Here is a 20743-nt window from a genome sequence, read left to right as displayed (position 1 = left end):
TAAGCTTTTGAAAAGTTCAGAGCTCTATACCATTATGTAAGTGCTGATGGAATGATTAGCATGGTAAGTACCATAAAAATTTGGAGAACAAAGAGACTACTGAGAACTGGAGTTGTCAGGAAAGGTTCTCAAACCCAAAACTGATCTTGTCGGTCTTCTATTTAAAATCTCTCAGTGCTCCCCTCCCCTTCCCTTCTCTTCCTTTCATCAGTTTCTTGGTGATAGTGTTTAGACTCCTGTGCTTGTCATGAAAAGTCATAATTTGGTCCATGGCATCATATCCAATTTTAAGTCTTACCACTATCTAATACACATCCAGTCTTTCAACCATCCTTAATATTTGCTGTTTTTTGAGCATGAATTTGCAGTAGATGAAACTTCATGTAGTAGCTTTGTCCCTTCTCTTGTTAATGTCTCCTGTTAACTTCTCATCTTTTAAGGTTTAGTTAGAGTCACTCACCTGGAAATTTTCACTAACCTGCTCCCATGCTTCCCTTCCCTTCTCAGATGGACTGCTGTGTTCTTGAGCATGGTGTGCTTACTCTGATACAGCACTTAACAGATGTATTGAAGTTACTTCTCTTCTCTGTTAGACTGTTAGCTCTTTCGAAGGTAGGGACTGTGACTTTGTGTAACATAGTCTGTTCCAAGCAGTGTAGGTCCTTAAAATATCTTTTCATTAAAAAGTAAATGAGTGAGTAAATGAGCTGGGTTTTAAAGAATAAATTGAATTTGGAGAGGTGGAGAGGAAGAAAGTAGCATGTCACAAGGAGAAAATAAATAGTATGAGCAGTGTGCCAGTGACTTCGATGAGACTAGTTGCAGGCTGATTCTGATTCAGTCTGTGGATGATACAGGCTTGGAAAGGATGATGATGATGATGGATAACTGAGTCAGCATCTAAAAAGAACAAGTGATTGAAATATGTTGGAATGGTAGTGATTAAATCGAATAAAAGTCCTGGTTTCTTCTTAGTCGGTTTAGCTCAGTGGACAGAGCGTTGGCCTGCTGCCTGAAGGGTCCTGGGTTTGATTCTGGTCAAGGGCACAGGCCTGGGTTGCAGGCTCAGTCCCCAGTAGGGGGCAAGCAGGAGGCAGCCGATCAATGATTCCCTCTCATCATTGCTGTTTCTATCCCTCCCTCTCCCTTCCTCTCTGATATTAATAAAAATATATTTTAAGAAAATTTTGGTTTCAAATACTTGCAGGACTCTATGAAGTGAAAGATAGATTATACTTGTTATTTTAACAGTTCCAAAGAGAGCCAATAGTTAGAATTTATAAAGAAGTAGCTTCTGAAACTCTATGGAACTATTAAATTAGTATGTGCTCTGTTATGAGGTAGTGACTTCTCTAATTATCTTGTTATTTTTATTTTTGTTTTTTCAGTTATAGTTTACATTCACTATTAGTCTCAATGTGGCTTCTTCTGTAGATCATTGTTTATAACTTCTGTTCAGCTAGTCTTCAGTTGATTATTCAGGTTGATTGATCTATAACTTAGTTATAAATCCATCTTGGCACTCGGAGGAGGTGAGTGGAACTTCCACCTACTCCACAGCTAGCTTGGATCTTCGTCTGTTATCTTAAGTTGTAAGTGTCAGGAATATTGTAGATGGTTTGGACAGACCTTTTAACCCCGAACATATGATTCTTTATTGTTGAAGGGATTGATGCATCAGCAAGGAATTAAACTATGTAACTTCTAAAGTATACTCTTATTCCTAAGGTCTGTGGTCTATTGTAGGAAGAGATAATTATTTCTTGAAAAGCAGGGAAGGGTTCAAGGCTGAAAGAAGGAGGTGAGTATAAGACTATCAAGTGATTGTAAACTTAGAAAGTGAGTAGATGTGCAATTCACCTGCAGTGGAAAGAGAGCCTGGCATTTGGAATGATACCTGCATAGCTTTTCACAGGGACCAGGAGAAGGGAATGCTGGGACAGAGGAGCCAACACCTCGCTGAGGTTTGTGTGAAAATTCTCCTCTATGTTCTCTGACTTGGAGGAGAAATGGAATTGGTAAGCAGTGGAGATAATTCAGGTTCGGAGATTGTCATGTGAAGTTAGTAGTAGAAGGTTAGGCAGGTGGGAGTTGCTGGGGTATTAATGGTGGCAGCTTTGAATTGCTTATCCACGTTGTCTAGCAAAGATTTGGGTAATCTTAGGTGCTCTTAATTAATACAATAAGAATGGAGTATTGGAGGTTGAGGATGATTAGGAGGTGTGAGAGATTGATAGAGATGACTGCTAAATAGTTGTGTGGAGAAGGAATGAGGCCTAGGATGTGGCCTTGTCATGGCTGGATATGAATTGAAAGCCAAGCAGGCTCAGATGCATTGTCAGCAAACATGTTGAAGTAATTTGGGGTTCCTGCCAGACGATACATGTGGAGACAATGAATGTGAACCACGTGTCAGGGAAGGTTAAGGCAAATTTGCCATGTGGAGCGGATGGGAAGCAGGGAATGGTCGACTGATAGGATGATTTGAACAAGATGGTATAGGAAATGGCATGGACTTCAAATAAATAGAAAGAAGTGGGATTGGATGGTCTGTGTCCAGGGAGTGGCTTTGGGGAATTGGCAGTTTGGAAGAAAGTGAGTTCGTCACAGGATTGGGCCTCTCTGGAGCAGTCATTGTCAAGTATTGATGGTTATGTTTCTGTCAAAGCAGTGGACAAAATTGAGACCAAAGGAGTTTGCCTAGAAAGAAATGCGGCCTCTGTAAGACTTAGGAGAAAGGGGGATGGAGAGAGGAGCTGTGCAATGGGTAAAGTGGGCAGCTTTGGGAGTTGGGCTGGTTGGTAATGGCTGGAGAGGAAATGGGAATGAAGGCAGTAGTCGGGGAGGAGAGCACTGATTGGGCAGAACCGAGGATGAGGAGTGAGATTTAACCACTGCAGTTTGAGTGTCCCAAATGCCAAGGCCACTCCACTCTTTCTGTTGGTAGTTTCCACAGCTTTGGCTTTTCAGCGCTTTCTGTAGGGGAAGCAGGGACTCCCTCTGCTCTCCAGAGAATTATGATGCGAAGGAGACTTTACCATGACATGCTTTTTGAGGCCCGTGATTCTGTGTAGTCTGTACAGTAACAGCCTGGTCAGGACAGAAGAGAAAGTTCAGATAGGCCAGACCCTCCCAACAAAAAGACACTTTCATTGTCGGTGGAAATTGTCTCCATGTCCTGAAGGAATGGCGGTGTGGGAATTTGTCCCTCAGGTCTTGCTAAGCCAATCAATGTCTGTGTTTCCTTTACAGATGAACGGGATCGCGTTCAGAAGAAAACCTTCACTAAGTGGGTCAACAAGCACCTGATGAAGGTAGGAGGCTGCCCTGGCACCCCGGCTGCTTTAATCTGGATCTGCCAGCCCCTTCTCTCAGAGAGTTCAGACAGCTGCCCTGGGTTCAAGTTGCTGGAGATACATGTGACTTTTTATTTTTAAGATGAACATAATCATAACAGTATGGAAACTTTTACTGATCAGTTTTTTGGTGAGGACAGTAATATATGACATTACCTTAGAAGGCTGAGGTTGAGGATATTGTGTGGGTGATTCCAGGATTCAAAGAATACTTTTCAAATTATTTTATAAGCCCCTGTTTACATTTTTATTTTTAAGTGTAATTACTATGTAAGGATGGGGCAGTGGATTTTGTATTCTCTCTCTCTGCACAAATCTTAAATGTTCAGTTTAAGAATTTTTTCATATATATATATATATATATATATATATATATATATATATATATATATATATCTCCACCATGCAGTTTAAAATACAGAACATCCCCTGAATGGTAAGGGTTGGGGGCAGATTTTATTAATTATTTTTAAAAAGAGAAACCAAGGTAGAGACCTGTTAAAGATGCACGTAAGGATAAACAGTATGACTAATGTGGCAGTCAAGGTTTGAAAACTGTTTTTGAGTTATAATCATTACTACTTTTGGAAAGATCACAGTGATCTCTTTTAAAAAAATATATATTTCATTGAGGGATAGAGAGTTAGAAACATCGATAAGCTGCTGCCTTCTGCACACTTCCTACTGGGTATGTGCCCTTGACCGAAATCAAACCTGGGACCCTTGAGTCCACAGTTCGATGCTCTAGCCACTGAGCCAAACCTATTAGGGCTCACAGTGACCTCTTAATTGCCATTCTCAATAGCCTAGTTTTGTCTTCCTCTTATTTGATTTCTCTGTAGCATTTTCATACTGTTGATTGACTTGCTAGTTTTTAAAGCTTTCTCACACATTGGCTTCTAAGACACTGCTTTTTACTGAATTACCTCTTCCCTCTTATGCATGCCCTTTACCTGCCTCTCTCACTGGCTTTTCTCTCTCTGTATGTCTCCGTGTTGATGCTCCCCAGGGTCCTAACCTTGGCCATTTCCTTGTTTTGTTCTCTGTTTTCTGATTGGCGGTCTCATTTGGGTGCATGGAATACAAGGAAGCACAAGTAGAAAAGGATGTGGGTGATCTCACAGAATCTGGTGTCTAACTGCATCTGGGCTTTATGAAAACTACACATTATCGGCCAGCTCCTCTCCCTTTTTCTTTTTATGAGGCCTTATGAGCTCTCATTTTAATTTTTTCTCTATGTCTCCCACATTTATTTCTTTGCCTTTCTCCCATGACTCAAGGGTGATGCAATCCCTGCAGCTACATGAATCTAAGGACACAAATAGGAACGCCTGGTTGGCAGGGTTTTCTTTTCACCATCAGGTCCCATCTATAGTTCAGTAACCTGGCGAGATGGTTATATAAGTCACACATGGCTCCTTACTGCCACTTGTTTAATGGCATGCAGGTGAGGGTGATTTTCAAGCTGCAAGGTATGGATTAGGAAGTGATGATAGATTCCTTCCCTGAATTCTTTCCTAAACCAAGGAGCTGCCTATTCCCAGACCTAGCCTTTATTCCACATATCCCAAATTGCTAATAGTTTACTCATATACCTAGCTGTCCAAGTGGGAACCTGGAAGCATGTTATATTCCATTTGCCAATTGTCTCTCCCTCTCACCAACTCTAGTCAGTCATGTCCAACTCAGAAAGAGTTGCACTGACTTCTCCTCTCCATCCTTATTAACCTCTGCTCTAGTCTGGGCTCTTCATCTCTTGTCTTAACCACTATTAGTTTCCTAATAAAGTTTTCTATAATAATGGTTACGATAATAGCAGTGGTTTATTGAGTGTTTACTGTAAATAAAGCATTCTGTACTAAATCCTTCATGTGGATTATCTCATTTAATCCTCCAGTGACCTTTAAAATTTTTTTTCAATTACATTGACATTCAAATATTAGTTTTAATCCTTCAGTGACCTTGTGCTGTAGATTCTATTAATACTCCCATTTTATCAATAAAGACAGAGACATTTAGAGAGGTTAAGTAGCCTGTATAAGGCCACACCACTAGAAGGAGGCAGAAGTGAAATTTTAGAACTTGGGCCTTTGTAGTACTGGCACTGGCTTCTTCCTACTTTTCCAGGTTTCTAGCATCATATTTCTCTTGTACCTTAAGCTGTTGCCAAACCATGAGCCATGCTATTTTATGACTCTGCATGCTGCTCCCTCTGCGTGGAATACCTTCCCAGCTCTGTTCTGCCTGGATAAAACCAGCTAACACCTCCTTACTATTTTCTTGATGCTCCCATATGGGATTGACTACTCTTTGTGCCCTTCCCTGTACTTCTGTTACAGCGCCTACAACATTTATCTTTCTCCTAGATTATAACTTGAAGACAAATACTGTGTCTTATTTTTTCAGAGTGAGGACAAAAAGGAAAGGGAGGGAAAAACTGATGTTCTCCTCTAATCCTTTCCGTGTGTGTACCAGTTGCCTCTTGTTTGATGACATATAATTCTGTCATGATGCAGAGCCCTTTACAACTGGTTCCAATCTGTTCAGCTTCATTTCTAGGCATTCTCCCTCGTGTAGCCTGTGCTGTGGCCACGCGAGACAGCCCACTGCTCCCTGAACACTGTGTTCTTTCACACCTCTTCGCTTATCCACTTTCTCCCGCTAGAATGCATGTCTCACTTCCTCTGCCTGGCTTTTACCCACTTACCCGTCAAGGTTCAGGTCCATTATCACCTTCCTGAGATTCTGACCTCCATCCCTTGGACTAAATTAATTGCAACTTCATTTCTGTTTCATATCACTTTGAAGATGTCTTGTGTGTTCACACATTGTTCTCTGCCTGAGTGCTCATTAAGAGCTAGACTGCATTGTGCTACTTTCTCTACCGAGCACTGCACCAGGGGCACAGGAAGTATCCCATAAAGACTTGTTGCCTTGAATAAATAATATTTTGATAGTTTTATAGCTTACATGGCACAATCTTATCGGACTTGATCCTTGTAATAATCCTGAAAGAGATAAAAGTATTTTCTTTTTTCAATTTTCACAACTAAGGAAAGTGAAAATTAGGATGAAGTGACTTTCCAAGGTGATTATAGCTAGTGACCGGATGGAGCTAAAGATCACTCATGAGTCTTCTGACCAAAATCACTGCTTCTTTCCACTGAACATGCTTCCGACTTGCCCTGTGTTCATGCCTCATTGTTGACACCCGAAGAACTGGTTTTATCCTGCCTCAAGCTTCTCCCCTTGAGCTCTGTAGTTGACTACAAATGCTCCAGTTCCCTGCTGTTGGTCTGAAGCCCATGGTGCCTGTTGGACCTGTCCTTTGCCTCAGTGCTGTGTGCTGACAGGAGGCCAGGGGGAGAGAAGCTGGACAGACACACCCTCGCATTGTTAGAAACTGGAGACCCGCCAGAGTTTCACTTAAATCCCCGGCTACCTGTCATCTCTCCTCAGACTTCCATCCACCCTTAGGTTCCAACAGCATTTTCTCATTTCAGGTTTTCAGAGAGAGTCACTGCTAATCAGAATCATTGTTCCTGTGCTGGAGTTGTCTGCACTTTGTCCAATCTTAAAAGAGATATACTAAGTATGTAAGCATCTGAAATACAGCAAGAACCCTCATTTAGAGAACCAGCAAAAAGAAAAATCTAGAGTTTTAGGTTGTATGTAAGTGATCCTTGCCATATAACTAGGTCCTGGTAGCTGATAATGTATGTCCCCACAAAGAAAACCTCAGGAAAGGATGAGAGGATGTGACGAAACTGAGAGCATGAGCTCCTCAGATGGAGGAGAAATGCTCTCTGTGGTCAGTTTCTGTTGACTTCAGAGAAAGGCTAATATTTAAATTAGCAGATGGAATAGTTTGTTCCATTTTTATTCATGTATGCAATTTGGGAGCCACTGGCCTTCCTGGAATTTTAGATAAGAACTCCAGATAAACCAGTAAAAATTTTGAACTCTGTTTTTTACCGTTTTCAGTTTTTCTCTGAGGCTCTTTATTTGAACACAGGGTGGTAGACAGCCACTCTCTCCAGTGCAGCCTCGGGGGTAGCCACAGGAGACAGCTCACTGCTCCCTAAACACAGTGTGTGCTTTCACACCTCTTTGCTTATTTGTATCTGTGGGAAAGGTTGAAAGGAGATGAGCAGGGAGTTTACTTTAAAAGATTGACAAAGTAATGTTGGTTAGACACTGAGAAAGGAATGTTGCTTTTGTTGCCCAAGTGCAACCATATGGTGGTGGTTTGTGGCTATTTCTGCCTGGACCTGAGTTTTCCGATCTTGATTTCCCTCAAGTGCACCTAACTTCACTAACTGTTTTTGGCCTGCATCTGGGCGTGGAGTCTCAGTTCCCTGTTTCCAAGTGTGTGCCTGTTAAGGAAAGCTACCCCTTGTGAAATTTTAGTCATCCTCGGGGGATCTTGGTTAATGAATCAGACTTTGCTGGTACCACTGTTAGGTCTCTCACAACAGAGTGAGGGTAGAATTCTTATCTGCAAAGAGCCTTATACTTTATTCCTCTCTCAGTCTACTTACCCCAACAGGGATTCCAGCCTTCCTTCGTTTTCCCTGCATTGGAGCACCGTCTTTCCCGAGTGAAAAGTATAAGTCAACTATAATCTGTTTTGTTTTTTTAGCATTTGACTTTTCCTTGAGAATAAATTTGACTACTGAATCAATATGGAATTTCCCTCTTCTAGTTTAGAAATATGTAAATTCAAAAAGTCGTCAGTTACCAAGTTCACTTTCACTTTTCCTGTATTATTTTTAATAAGTGTAGATGAGAGTTATTAACATACTCTCCTCTTTTAAACTTTCTCCTCTGAAAGAAAAAAATAAATAAAAATAAAACTTTATCCTCTGACCTATTTGTTGTTGTTCTTCTTCAACATAGTTTGGATTAAGAAAATTGAGCTGCTTGTTTTTTCTTTTAACAGTCTTAGAGCAAGTATGTCAAACTCAAAGGCTAACACAGGCCAAATAAGGTTTAAGTATGTGAGCCACAAAAAACCAAAAGCTTCAATTTTCATAGAAACGTAGGTTTATTTTGATAGAGACATGCTGAATACAAAAGGCTGAAATAAATGAGTAATCGTTAACATAAAATAATAGAACATTTTAATAAAAACTAATATTTTTTTCTTGAACATTAACTTACCAGACACCGAATAACTGCACAAATTAGTAAGCATAACACAAATAAACCTATTTTTCTTGTTCTCCGAAAGCAAAACATTTCCTGTTGCGCACACCAAACAAGTGAGTCCAAGACTAATGACATGGCAGTCAGCTGCTAAAATATTCGCTGCTAGTATTAGTGGAGAGACATGGTGCGCCTGCGTGTAAGATACTTAAGGGAAATGAATGCAACATGATTGTAGCAATCAGTCATTAGTGAACGTTGTAGTTCATTATTAATAACTATGTATAATAGGATATTGTAAAAATTAAGTTACAAAATTTTTATTAAAACATTTCTTACATACTGATATATTGGCTAGGCTGCAAAAATATTCATTGTGGGCCTTGAGTTTTACATGCTTGGTCTTAGAGATAAACTTTCCTAGGTCAGGTTTTCTGCAGATATCAAAGAAAATCTTTGGTTCTTTGGGGGAGGGGGCAGTCATTTTATAATTTAGCTAGAGGCCCGGTGCACGAAATTTGTGTGCGGGTATGGTCCCTAGTCCTGGCCTGCGATCAGGGCCATCTTCCCCGGCCCCCCCCCCCCCCTCCCCGTACCCTCCCTCAGTTCCCGTTCATCATCAGGTGATCGGGAGGAATCGAGAGGTTGTCCGTTCCACCCACTCCCAGTGCAGGTTGCCCTCTGTGTGGGGCAACTGGTGAGGCAGGAGTCTTGGCCTGGCGCCACCTGCTTCCCCTGCCACCCACCCCAGTTCCCCATTCCCCATTGGGCGATTGGAGCCTGCCCGCCAGGGAAAGGGACCAAGAGGTGGTCAGTGCACCTCAGTGACTGGTCAAGTGGTTGTTTTGCCATTAGGGTCAATTTGCATATTACCCTTTTATTATATAGGATGACGTTACTAACATGTCATTTCTGCCCTTCCAGTCTCATGGGAGCCTTGTGAAGGGAAAGAGCACTTAACTGAGTCAGGAGACAGTGGTCTGACACTTCCCAGTGAAATTATATTAACTTCTCTGGGCAGCACTTTTCCCATCTGTAAACTGAGTGTTAGAGTTAAGTAATCTTTAAAGTCCCTTTGGGCTCAGATTCTGATTTCAAGCACTTAAGTGCAACTTACTGCCTTTGCTAAAAAAGCCACTCAGAAATTGGGGGAAGCTGTTTCTCTTTACTTAACTTCAAGCCAATCTTTAAAAAAATTGGAGGGCAGAGCTTTCCTTGGCTTATTCCTGCATCGGGGGCGTGGATAGTTTGAGGAGGATTGACCTGGGTTAGGATGGACTTGGTCTCTCAAAATTCATTAATTTTTTAAGACAGCTTTTTTGAACTTTAATTCACATATACAATTCACCCATTTAAAGTGTATAATTCAGTGGCTTTTAGGGTATTATCAGAGTTGTATAACCATCACCACAATAAATTTTAGAACATTTTTATCATCCCAGAAAGAAGCACTGTATGCTATAGTCATTACCCCCCTAATCCCTCTATATCCTCCCAGGCAATCATAATCTACCTTCTGAATATAGATTTGTCTATTCTAGATATCTCGTATAAGTGGAATTATACAATATGAGGTCTATATCTTTGTTCCACTGGCTTCTTTCACTTAGCATATATTTTTATTTATTTTATTTTTAGTTTTTAGTTTTTATTTTTATTTTTTTATTATTATTTTTTTAAATATATATATTTTGTTGATTTTTTACAGAGAGGAAGGGAGAGTTAGAAACACTGATGAGAGAGAATCATAACTCAGCTGCCTCCTGCACACTCCCCACCAGGGATGTGCCCGCAACTAAGGTACATGCCCCTGACCGGAACCGAATCCGGGACCCCTCAGTCCACAGGCCGACACTCCATCCACTGAGCCAAACCGGTTTCGGCTAGTTTTTAGTTTTTAAATTTAATTTATTATTATTATTATTATTTTAATTGATTATGGTATCATATAATTGTCCTCATCCCCCCATTCCTACCCCAAACCCCTCCCCACGTATGTCCCCATCTCCCTGTTGTCCATGGCTACTGGTTAGGCTTACATGCATGCACACAAGTCCTTTGGTTGATCTCTCCTCCTTCCCCCCACCCTCCCTCTGAGGTTTGACAGTCTGATCGATGCTTCCCTGTCTCCGGGTCTGTTTTTGTTCATCAGTTTATGTTGTTCATTATTTCCTCTAGATGCGTGAGATCATGTGATCCAAGATATACATTTATAAGAACCGAGAAAGAGACCAGCCATAACGGTTATGCTGATAGCATATGTTTTAAAGGTTCATCCATGTTATAGCATATATCAGTATTTATTGCTGAATAACATTCCAATGTATGGATGTACCACATTTAGTTTACCCATTTATGAATTGATAGATATTTAGGTTATTTTTACTTTTTGGCTACCATGAACAATGGATGCTGCTATGAACATTCATTCATGTACAAGTTTTTTTCTGGACATGTTTTCAATTCCCTTAGGTATATACCTGGAAGTGGAATTACTGTATCATATGGTAACCTGCGTTTAGCCTTTTGAGGAACTGTCAGCCTGTTTTCCAAACAGCTACACCATTTTACTTTCCCACCAGCAGTATATATATATGAAGGTTCCAGTTTCTCTAGATCTCCATCAAACAAACAGTTATCTGTTTTTTAAAAATATTTTTATTGATTTCAGAGAGGAAGAGAGAGGGAGAGAAAGAGAAGCATCAATGATGAGAGAGAAGCATTGATCGGCTGCCTCCTGAACACCCCACATTGGGGACTGAACATGCAACCTGAGCATGTGCCCTTGACTGGGAATTGAACCATGAACTTCTGGTTCCTAGGTCGATGCTCGAACACTTAGCCACACTGGCTGGGCTGTTTTTTAAAAATTATTGTAGCAGTCCTAGTGGGTGTGAAGTAGTATCTCACTGTAGTTTTGATTTTCATTTTTCTTATGGCTAATGATATTGAGCATCTTTTCATGAGTTTATTTAATGATATTCAACATTTTTTCATGTGTTTGTTAGCCATTCATATATATTCTTTAGAGGCAGTCACTAATTTTGCCAGTGATTTTCACAGGGAGTACAAATAGTCAAGGACCTGGATAGTTGAAGTTTCCCACTCATTTGTTGACAGAATAGCATTATTGTTTGTCGGAGACATACATATTGATGATTTCTGAGCACTCTTGGCTATGTAGCTGCCTCTAAAACTTCTATGCTTAGTTCACTGGACTTTAGACATTTGTAGAAAACTTCAGAGTCAGCCTAGTATTTGCAGAAGAGGTAAAAACTTTAGAATGGGGCAGACCTAGACTTGATCACCTGGCCATTTGCTAGCAGTGTGACCTTGGGATGTTAATTGAGCCCTCCAAATCCCATCTTTGTATTTGAAAAATTTCTGACATAGAAGAAGAATGAGTAAATGTTAGCTAGTTCTTTACCTTCTCTTGGCAGAACTGTGACCAGTATGCTTCAGAAACAGACTGTTGTTCTCTGTTCTTGAAAATTCTCCGGGAAAATAAACATCAGAACAAATAAACATCAGAATGGCTCACCCTATTCTCCTTTTCTATTACCTCTGTCTGTTTCTCTGTTTCTTTTCATAGAGTTTGTATTAAAATCAGAGAAAGACTGAGAGATATAATAAGCTAGTTTTCCACTAAGTTTCTTTTCTTTTTTTAAAAATATATTTTATGGCCAAAGCCGATTTGGCTCAGTGGTAGAGCATCAGACTGCGGACTGAAAGGTCCCAGGTTCGATTCTGGTCAGGGGCATGTACATTGGTTGCGGGCACATCCCCGGTAGAGGGGTGTGCAGGAGGCAGCTGGTCGATGTTTCTCTGTCATCGATGTTTCTGGCTCTCTATCTCTCTCCCTTCCTCCTCTCTGTGAAATATCAATAAAATATATTTAAAAAAATATATATATATATATATTTATATATATATATATATATATATATATATATATATATATTTATTTTATGGATTTTTTTTTACAGAGAGGAAGAGATAGGGATAGAGAGCTAGAAACATCAATGAGAGAGAAACATCGACCAGCTGCCTCCAGCACACCCCCTACTGGGAATGTGCCGGCAACCAATGTACATGCCCTTGACCGGAATAGAACCTGGAACCTTTCAGTCCACAGATGGACGCTCTATCCACTGAGCCAAACTGGTTTTGGCCCACTAAGTTTCTTATAAGGTTGTTGAATTTTGCTATTTATAGACATAAAACATAACTGGAATTTTGAGGTGTTGATGTGAAATTAACTTTACATTTCAAAGTGTCTCCTTTTTCTTTTCAGTATTCCGTAGTATTTAGTGTCCTACTGATAACATGATAACTGATAACACTTGGTCCTCAACCCTACTATAATTCACTAAAAAATTATTTAGTGCCCATTTCCAATTTTTATACCCTGTGTTCAAGTGTTATCTGTCAGAAGTAAATCCTTCACTGTTACCTCTTTTCTTCTTAAAACTTAATAAATATTTAATATATTCTGATTAATTATTTTAACCTATTGTTCCTTTGTAATCTGATTTCCATTCCACCGCTCTTTAGAAAAGTATTATCATAGAACACTCTTATTAATAGGAAAATTAAAAAAAAAACCACACACACCTTTCTTAGTCCTCATCCTCCTTGTTCTGCAGCACAAGATACTGGTGGTCACCCTTTCTTGATTATACTTCCTTGTTTTTTTTGTGTGTCTGTGTGTGTTTTTTTGTCTACCTCTTTCATCCCTCCCACCCATTCTCGATTGCTTTTCCATCTCTGCCTTCTAATTTTGGTTATTCCCTCAGGCTCAGTCCTTAGCACTCTGCTCTTTTTTCTTGCCCCTAACACAGAAAGCCCAACATTTCCCATGTCTCTCGCCTAGCACCTCTATGCATATGACTTCTCAACTGAAATTCTCAGCTGACCCAAATTGAATTCTGGTATTTCCAGCTGCTTCAGAACCATTTCCATTTCCATTTGTAGCTCCTTTGTTGCCATTTTAAATTCAATGTATTTAAACCTTTATTGTTGAAAGTATTACATATGTCCCCTTTTCCCCCCATTGACCTCTCCCATCCCACCCCTGCTCCTCACCCCAGATCTTCACCACCCTATTGTCTGTGTATTTAAAATTGAATTTCTCAAATCCATTCCCTTTCCAACCCTCATAACTGATTATTCCTATTAGTGAGGTACTGTGGTTGTTCAGTTGCAAAGTTTGAAATCTTGGAGTCAGTGGAGTGCTGGAACCATCTTACATGGACTCACAAGAGCCAAATGTTAAATTTTGTGAACTTGTTGCTAAGTATAGCCATTATTAAAAGTTATATTATATAAACTTACAATTAAATACATTCTACTTAAAATAAAGGTAGTAAATACTCAAAACTCATTACTTCATAATTATTTTACTACATGTTATTATTGTCTATGCTCTTGGGGTTAATTATGTAAATTGTATCTCTGTGATGAAAATACTATATAATGGTGTGCTTTTCTTCCCAACATCACACTTAGTGATAAATTAGCAGCTTGAAATTGGTCATGGTAGGAGTATTTACACCCTGGAAGCAAATGCTATAAGTCTGAGCTGGATGTATTGTTTTGTTCATTGTCTAGACTTAAGTGATGGAAAAAAATGTAAATGTTGCAGATTAAACTAAAAAGTGTGTCATGCCTATAGCGAGTACATTGTAAATAGCACAGAAATGGAAGAAATGTCTTAGTATTTGGAAGCTATTGTGCAGTCATTGTGAACCATTTCCTGCATTTGGGTAATCTACCTGCCACCTCATTCCTTAACACACACACAAAAACATGCATACCTTGCATATTCCCACCTCTGTACCTTGTCTTGTATGTTTTCTCCATCTTTCTAGCAAAATGTTTTGTAATTTTTCAAGTCCTTTCTCTTTCAGGAAGTCTTCCCAGAAATTTCCAGGGTTTATCTTTTCCGATTCCGTTTCTATTTTGAATGCTAGATATTACAATGGGAAAGGACGGTAGTTCAGTTTTTGATGTAGAAATCTCAATATCTTAGTCTCTGCTTGAAAAATTCCAGCGACTAGAAATGTACTACTTTTTTTTTAATAAAGTATTTTATTTTATTATTTTAAAAATATATTTTATTGATTTTTTTACAGAGAGGAAGAGAGAGGGATAGAGAGTTAGAAACATCGAAGAGAGAGAATCATTGATCAGCTGTCTCTTGCACACCCCCTACTGGGGATATGCCCGCAACCAAGGTACATGCTCTTGACTGGAATCGAACCTGGGACCCTTCAGTCCACAGGCCGACACTATCCACTGAGCCAAACCGGTTTTGGTGAAATTTACTACTTCTGAAACTAATCCCTTTTTATTGTTGTCTAGAAAATTATTTACTTCATGTTGAAAATGAATCCTCTTTCTTTTAATTCTTATTACTCTTCTGATTCTGTGATGTGAGCGTCACTTAGTGAAGTTATCACTAGACTTGGAATCAGAAGACCTAACACTTAGAATTATGTGATCTTAATATCACAGAGCCTCGGTTTCTCCTGTAGAATGTGGGTCATAAACAAGCCTCACAGGGCAATAATTTGGATTTAGTAAATAAAGGAGATGATGGTTGATTATAAAGCATAGTAGTTAATGGAAAGCCTAAAATTCGAAAAGACCAAACAGGCCAGCTTTCCACTTGTGACATTGGGCAGGCTATTGACCTCTCTGTGTCTCATTGCCTCATGTGTAAAATAGGAATAATAATGAAACCTGCCTTAGAGAAGTGAGGGATAGAGGAGATAACGTGAAAAATTTTGCACAGTATTTGACTTTAACCATACATTTTTCCAAAGTGAGATTTGTTTTTTCATAGTTTGTGTTATAAAATTGAAATCGTTTTTCCCCAAAGGGAAATAATTCTCAAATTCACTATTAGAAATACTTGGTAAGAGAGGGGTTACGTTAGATGTGCACCTGTGAAGCACTGGTACCCATGTTTTAGTTTTAGTTTTCCCTGTAGCACTCTCTGGGAGGCTCTCCTAATTCTGGCTGGGCTCATCTGACCAGCATTGGCCATTGTATCACTTTTTTTTTTTTTTAATCCTCACCCAAGAATATTTTCCCCTTGAGTTTTAGAGCGAGTAGAAGGGAGGGGGAGAGGCATAGAGAGATAAACATTGATGTAAGGAAGACACAATGATTGGTTCCCTTCTGCACATGCCCAGACCAGGGTGAGGGATTGTGCCTGCAACTGAGGCATGTGCCCTTTGACCAGAATCAAACTTGGGACCCTTTAGTCCATAGGCTAATGATCTATCCACTGAGCTAAACCGGCTAGGCAGTACACATTTTGATCCATAATAATTCCTGTGGTGTTTCAGGATGATTAAGACTCCCAATCCCCTTGTCCAAGCTTTTAGAATATTGTTCAGGATTGGCTAGAGGGTATAATAAATCTGGCTTCAAGTTTAAAAACACACTTCTGGTAAGTGTTCATGTGTTGTATTTCAACCTGAAAATTCCTGAATTTTATTATTGTTTCCAGCTTCAAATTTTTAAATTTGTATTTACAGAGATTCTTGTGTAGATAATAAAATAATTTAAGATTAATTAAAAAGCAGTCTTGTTTTACTCTCATGCACAGGTCCGCAAGCACATCAATGATCTTTATGAAGATCTGCGGGATGGCCATAACCTGATCTCTCTGCTGGAGGTCCTCTCAGGCATCAAACTGGTGAGCTTCTCTCCCCTAATGAGTGGCCTCTCAGCCGCGGTCCATAAATGATGTATTGGTCCATCTTGGGGAGTGGACGGGCAGTGGCCATCACTGCTTGCTCTGTTATGTGGGAGGAAGAAGTAGAAGAGATTATTGGTGAACTTTATGTCTAAATCAGACTTACAGTTTACATATGATGTGTGTTTATCTTAATTCAAATTGATGTGTCAAATATTCTCACTTATTGATAGGTCCAGTTATTGGTTATATTCATTTCATAACAGCTTATTTTCTCCTTGTTTTTTTTTTTTTTTTTATCTGTTTATAGACACTAGTAGTATTTTAAGAATAGGAGGTTCACATTTAAAGGTTTTTTAATAAGGTATAGTTTTCTTCCTAGAGTTTTATTTCTAGTCTATATGGAGTCTTTCCTATTTATTGTGAATTGTTTTATTTTCTGAATTCAGCTCAGGTTCTGAGTTTACATTTAAAAGCCCAAGTGTTTTTGTTTGTTGTTGTTTTCTTTTTTTTTGTCTTTAAAAAATACATTTTTGTTTTTATTTTATTTAGTCTTATTCATTTTATTTAATTTAAAAAAAATCCTCACCTGAAAATATTTTTCCCATTGATTTTTTTTTTTTTTTTAAGAGAGTGGAAGGAGGAGGGAGAGCCAGAGAGAAACATCCATGTGAGAGAAACACACTGATTGGTTGCCCCATGTACACGCCCTGACCAGGGCCCTGGTGGGGAGAAGCCTGCCATCCAGGTGAGCGCCATTGACCGGAATTGAACCTGGGCCCTTTTGGTCCGCAGGCGGTGCTCTGCCCATGGGGAATACCATAAAGCTAGGGCTTTATGTTATTTTCTAATATATTTTTATTGATTTCAGAGAGGAAGGAGGAGAGAGAGAAACACCAATGAGAATCACTGATTGGCTGCCTCTTGCACGCCCCCTCCTGGGGATCAAGCCCACAACCTGGGCAAGTGCCCTGAGGGGAATTGAGCCGGCCTTCTTGATTCTTGGGAGGACACACTCCACTGAGCCACGCCAGACGGTGGTGGTGTCTTACTATTAGTGCCCCCCACTCCCCGCTGCAGGGACCTGTGCGCAGAGTGTTGTTTTCAGTTCACCTTCCTTCTATGTGGAGGGGAGTCTCACAGATGTGGAGAAATGCTGAGGTTGATGTCTGAGCACAGGCCTGGATACTGTATATTTGGGCTCCTTGGACAATTAATTATGCCTGCCTCCTCCCAGAATGTTTAAACATTGCTTATGGGAAACACCTACACATCTGAGGGCAAATCTCATGGGAGCCTCTTGGCTTGTCAGATGATAGTTCTTACACTTGCTTTGTTTGCAGGATCAAAAAACCCTCAATTGGCAGGCTCATTGTTCCACAGATTTGAGCCAAATGGGAGTAGATGACCCTTTGCAGTTTTTGTTCTATCTCTAGCATCATAGATGACATAATTTTCATTGAGAACAGTCTAGGGTTGAATGCTGGAAACATCTGCGAGGAAGGAGAACTGAGAAGAGGTGCACAGCTTGAGTAGTCTGGGAAACTCAGCCCACCCACTGGCATTGGTGATTTTTAGTCATTGTTGTGTTTTAAGTACAGAATTTGGCACATTAGATTTTATTCCCTAAGTAATTCTGAGCTTTTTCTAGGATTGAGTTTGGCTTCCCTTAGGCTCTGTGTTTTGTTTTTAATCTTTATTGTTGAAAATATTACATTTTTAAAATCTTTATTGTTGAAAGTATTACATCTTTCCCCCATTAACCTCTTCCATCCTGCTCTTTTCTGACTCCTCTCCCACAAGCCCTCACCACCCCATTGTTGGTGTCCACGGGTTATGCAAATGTGCATACAAGTTCATTGGTTGATCTCTTCTCACTCACCCTCCCCTCCCTTCCCTCCAAATGGCTCTGTGTTTTGGTTTCACATCTTTTTTGCCTTACAGTAGAATTAATTTTATAATTTTTAATGCCCTACAATTGACAGATGCTCTTATCAACCCAGCCAACACAGGATGAATTCTAGTTCTTCTCTGGCCCTCATTTATAAATCTTATATATATTCAGAATTTCACCTTCATTGAGCTGGACTTTACTCTTCAGTGCTCACCAAGTTATATCTTGTGCAATTTGCCCGGCATCTTTGATGCATTTGCAGTGAACTTATAGTGGAAAGTGACATTTTTGGTGACATTGCTTAAAAACAGTTTAAAACCACTTCAATGTAATTTTCCTAACTTTTGAAAACTTACAGGTGTTTATGGAGATATTCAGAGGATATCATCTTATCCTTGAAAATAATCCAAACATCTCTTTCATGGTTATCCACATTATTTCTTTCTCCCTTCATTGATTCATAAATCAGAGAGGGTGAGTGGCTATGGAGGATTGAAGATGTGTTTCAACATGAGACATGCTCAGTAAAACCATCTGTTCTGGTCTTACATCTTTTTGGGTGTGGGAGGGTATTTTCATCCTTTTTGTTTAATGTTGCATTCATTTCCTTCCCATTTTTGTGTTGTGCATTTTCTGTTACTCTGTCATGTCGTTGCCTTGGTTGGTGGCCGAAGGAGCCAGCAGGGCTGAAGACCCTTCGTCTGGTGAGCATGCCCTCCTGGCGCCATGCAAGCGGCGAGGAGCAGGAGGAGGAAGATGATGATGATGTAGTAGGTCCTCCCGGCGATGCCAGCATCCCAGCTGGCATTGCAGGGCCGTCAGAGAGTCTGAGGTTCTCCAGGTCTCCAGTTACCAGGGTCTTCTTCACTACCCACCTGGGAATTTGGGTCCCAGAGAATGTGGTTAAAGCGGATTGTGCCCCTGGCACTGTTAGATGACCCTGAAGTGGGAATTATTTTGCTTCTCTGAGAGTGGTTGGCACAGAAGGAGTAATGGTGTTGGAGGTGTCAAGTCCCTTTGAGACCTGGAGACCCTTAGCTTTCTTGTGGCCTTGCTGTGTTGCCTGAGTCCAGATTGCAAAATTGTGGAAAGTGTAACTGATAGCATGGCAGTTAGTTGCTTATCCAGACTAACTGGTAGGTGCTCCCTCTCCACCTCTCTAGCCTCTAGGTTTTCACCACACACCATGTCATTTGTTTTCCAAGTAGTCTGTTGTTTGCAAACCACTCACTGCATGGAGATACTCTGCCTTGGTCAATGATATTGCTAGTTGTTGTAGAGGACACAGATTTAACCTGCATGTTTCTGAAGGTTATTTACTTTTAATAATTGTTTTTAATCCTCACCAAAGGGTATGTTTATCAATTTTGTGTGTGTGAGAGAGAGAGAGATCTGTTGCCTCCTGTACATGCCCCAACCAGGGATCGAACCTGTAACCTAGGTATAAGCACTGACCAGTAATTGAATCTTTAGCCTTTTTGTTTACAGAACATAACAGCTCCAATCAACTGAGCCACCCAGCCAGGGCAAGGTTATTTATTTTTGGTGGGGAAAACATAGGAGTCAAGATTAGAATGTGTGGAGGGGCATTTCCTGCTTGTAGGCTATAAATTATAGAACGTAATCTTTCTCAATAAATAGAATTGGGCAATATTTCCATTCCCTGACCTCCGAAAGTCATCTTTTCACTTCACTGATCTCCTTTCCCATTGCCTTAGAATCTTCAGTTTCACAGGCTCTGTCGTTCTTTAAGCCATATTTACAATAACAGCTGAAATGACTGAGGAGAGGTACTTGCTAAAAAGACTTTTCCTAAACCTTTGAATTCAGAAGTTACCCAGAGAAGCGCCAACATTCTGGTAGATTATTGTAGGTTGTAGTGTTGCTTAGAAGTGTTGGTAGCGCCCGGGGACATGTCTCGGCCCTTATCTCTCCACCTGTTGGGTCATTTTTTGTTCATTCCAGCTTGGGAGAGGCTTCCTCTGCAGGTGCCCACAGCAGAGCTACTTTACATTTTATCAGCTTTAACTAGTCCCAGTTTGACATTTACACATGAACTGGGGATAATCTAGCGAGAGTGAGGTTTTAGTCCCAATGTTAGGAAGATAAAAGCAGCATTGGAAAGTAAGCAGGAGAAAACATTCCAGAATAGACAGCCATCCTGCACGTGCTCGTTGGGCACACAGACCTCATGTGCTTGGAGTGGGTGGTAGCGGAGCTATGGCTGGGATGCCAGAAGCACGGGGGCTGGCTCCTCTGCCGGGGCTGTGTGACAGCCAGGACGAAGTGCCTGGCAGAAAAGCCTTTTGGTTCTCATGTTGAACTTTCCTACATCACCAAGGTTTTGTTAACTCTGGGTATTTTCTTACTGAAGTAAAGGTTCTGTATGGACACCCACCTTCTTGAAAATAGGTTTCTTCCTGATTTTTGCCTCTCATTTTGGATTTTTAAAATGTATTTACTGAGCATGTATAACTCCTCATTCCTTAGTTTAAAGTTATCTACCTCTGGCGTCTTTTGTTAGGTTTACGATAAGGTTTGCTCTGTCCATTACTGTGCAATATGCAATGAAGACTTTCCACTCCGCCTGTATAATAGCATTTAACTGATTTTAGGAGTCAAAGAGTCAAAGTCTTT

At 40.2% G+C, this 20743-nt stretch overlaps 1 protein-coding gene across 8 annotated transcripts in view; it reads left to right on the top strand.

The window, feature by feature from the left end:
• The window catches only part of MACF1 (microtubule actin crosslinking factor 1), a 332073-nt gene that overhangs the window by 120167 nt on the left and 191163 nt on the right, over positions 1-20743 (top strand). For 6 of the 8 annotated variants that reach the window (XM_036443784.2, XM_036443786.2, XM_036443780.2 and 3 more), the window contains exons 2-3: positions 3253-3314; positions 16123-16212. In XM_036443784.2, coding sequence (XP_036299677.1) covers positions 3253-3314; positions 16123-16212 — 152 coding nt within the window. Of the gene's footprint in view, positions 1-3252; positions 3315-16122; positions 16213-18780; positions 18877-20743 lie in introns of all 8 variants that reach the window. The other 2 variants (XM_045584819.1, XM_045584820.1) reach the window with 1 other exon arrangement.

Source organism: Pipistrellus kuhlii, unplaced genomic scaffold, assembly GCF_014108245.1.
Source record: "Pipistrellus kuhlii isolate mPipKuh1 unplaced genomic scaffold, mPipKuh1.p scaffold_m20_p_2, whole genome shotgun sequence".
Taxonomy (NCBI): Eukaryota; Metazoa; Chordata; class Mammalia; order Chiroptera; family Vespertilionidae; genus Pipistrellus; species Pipistrellus kuhlii.
The sequence above is the reverse complement of the archived record's forward strand: the minus strand, read 5'-3'. Positions and strand labels throughout refer to the sequence as shown.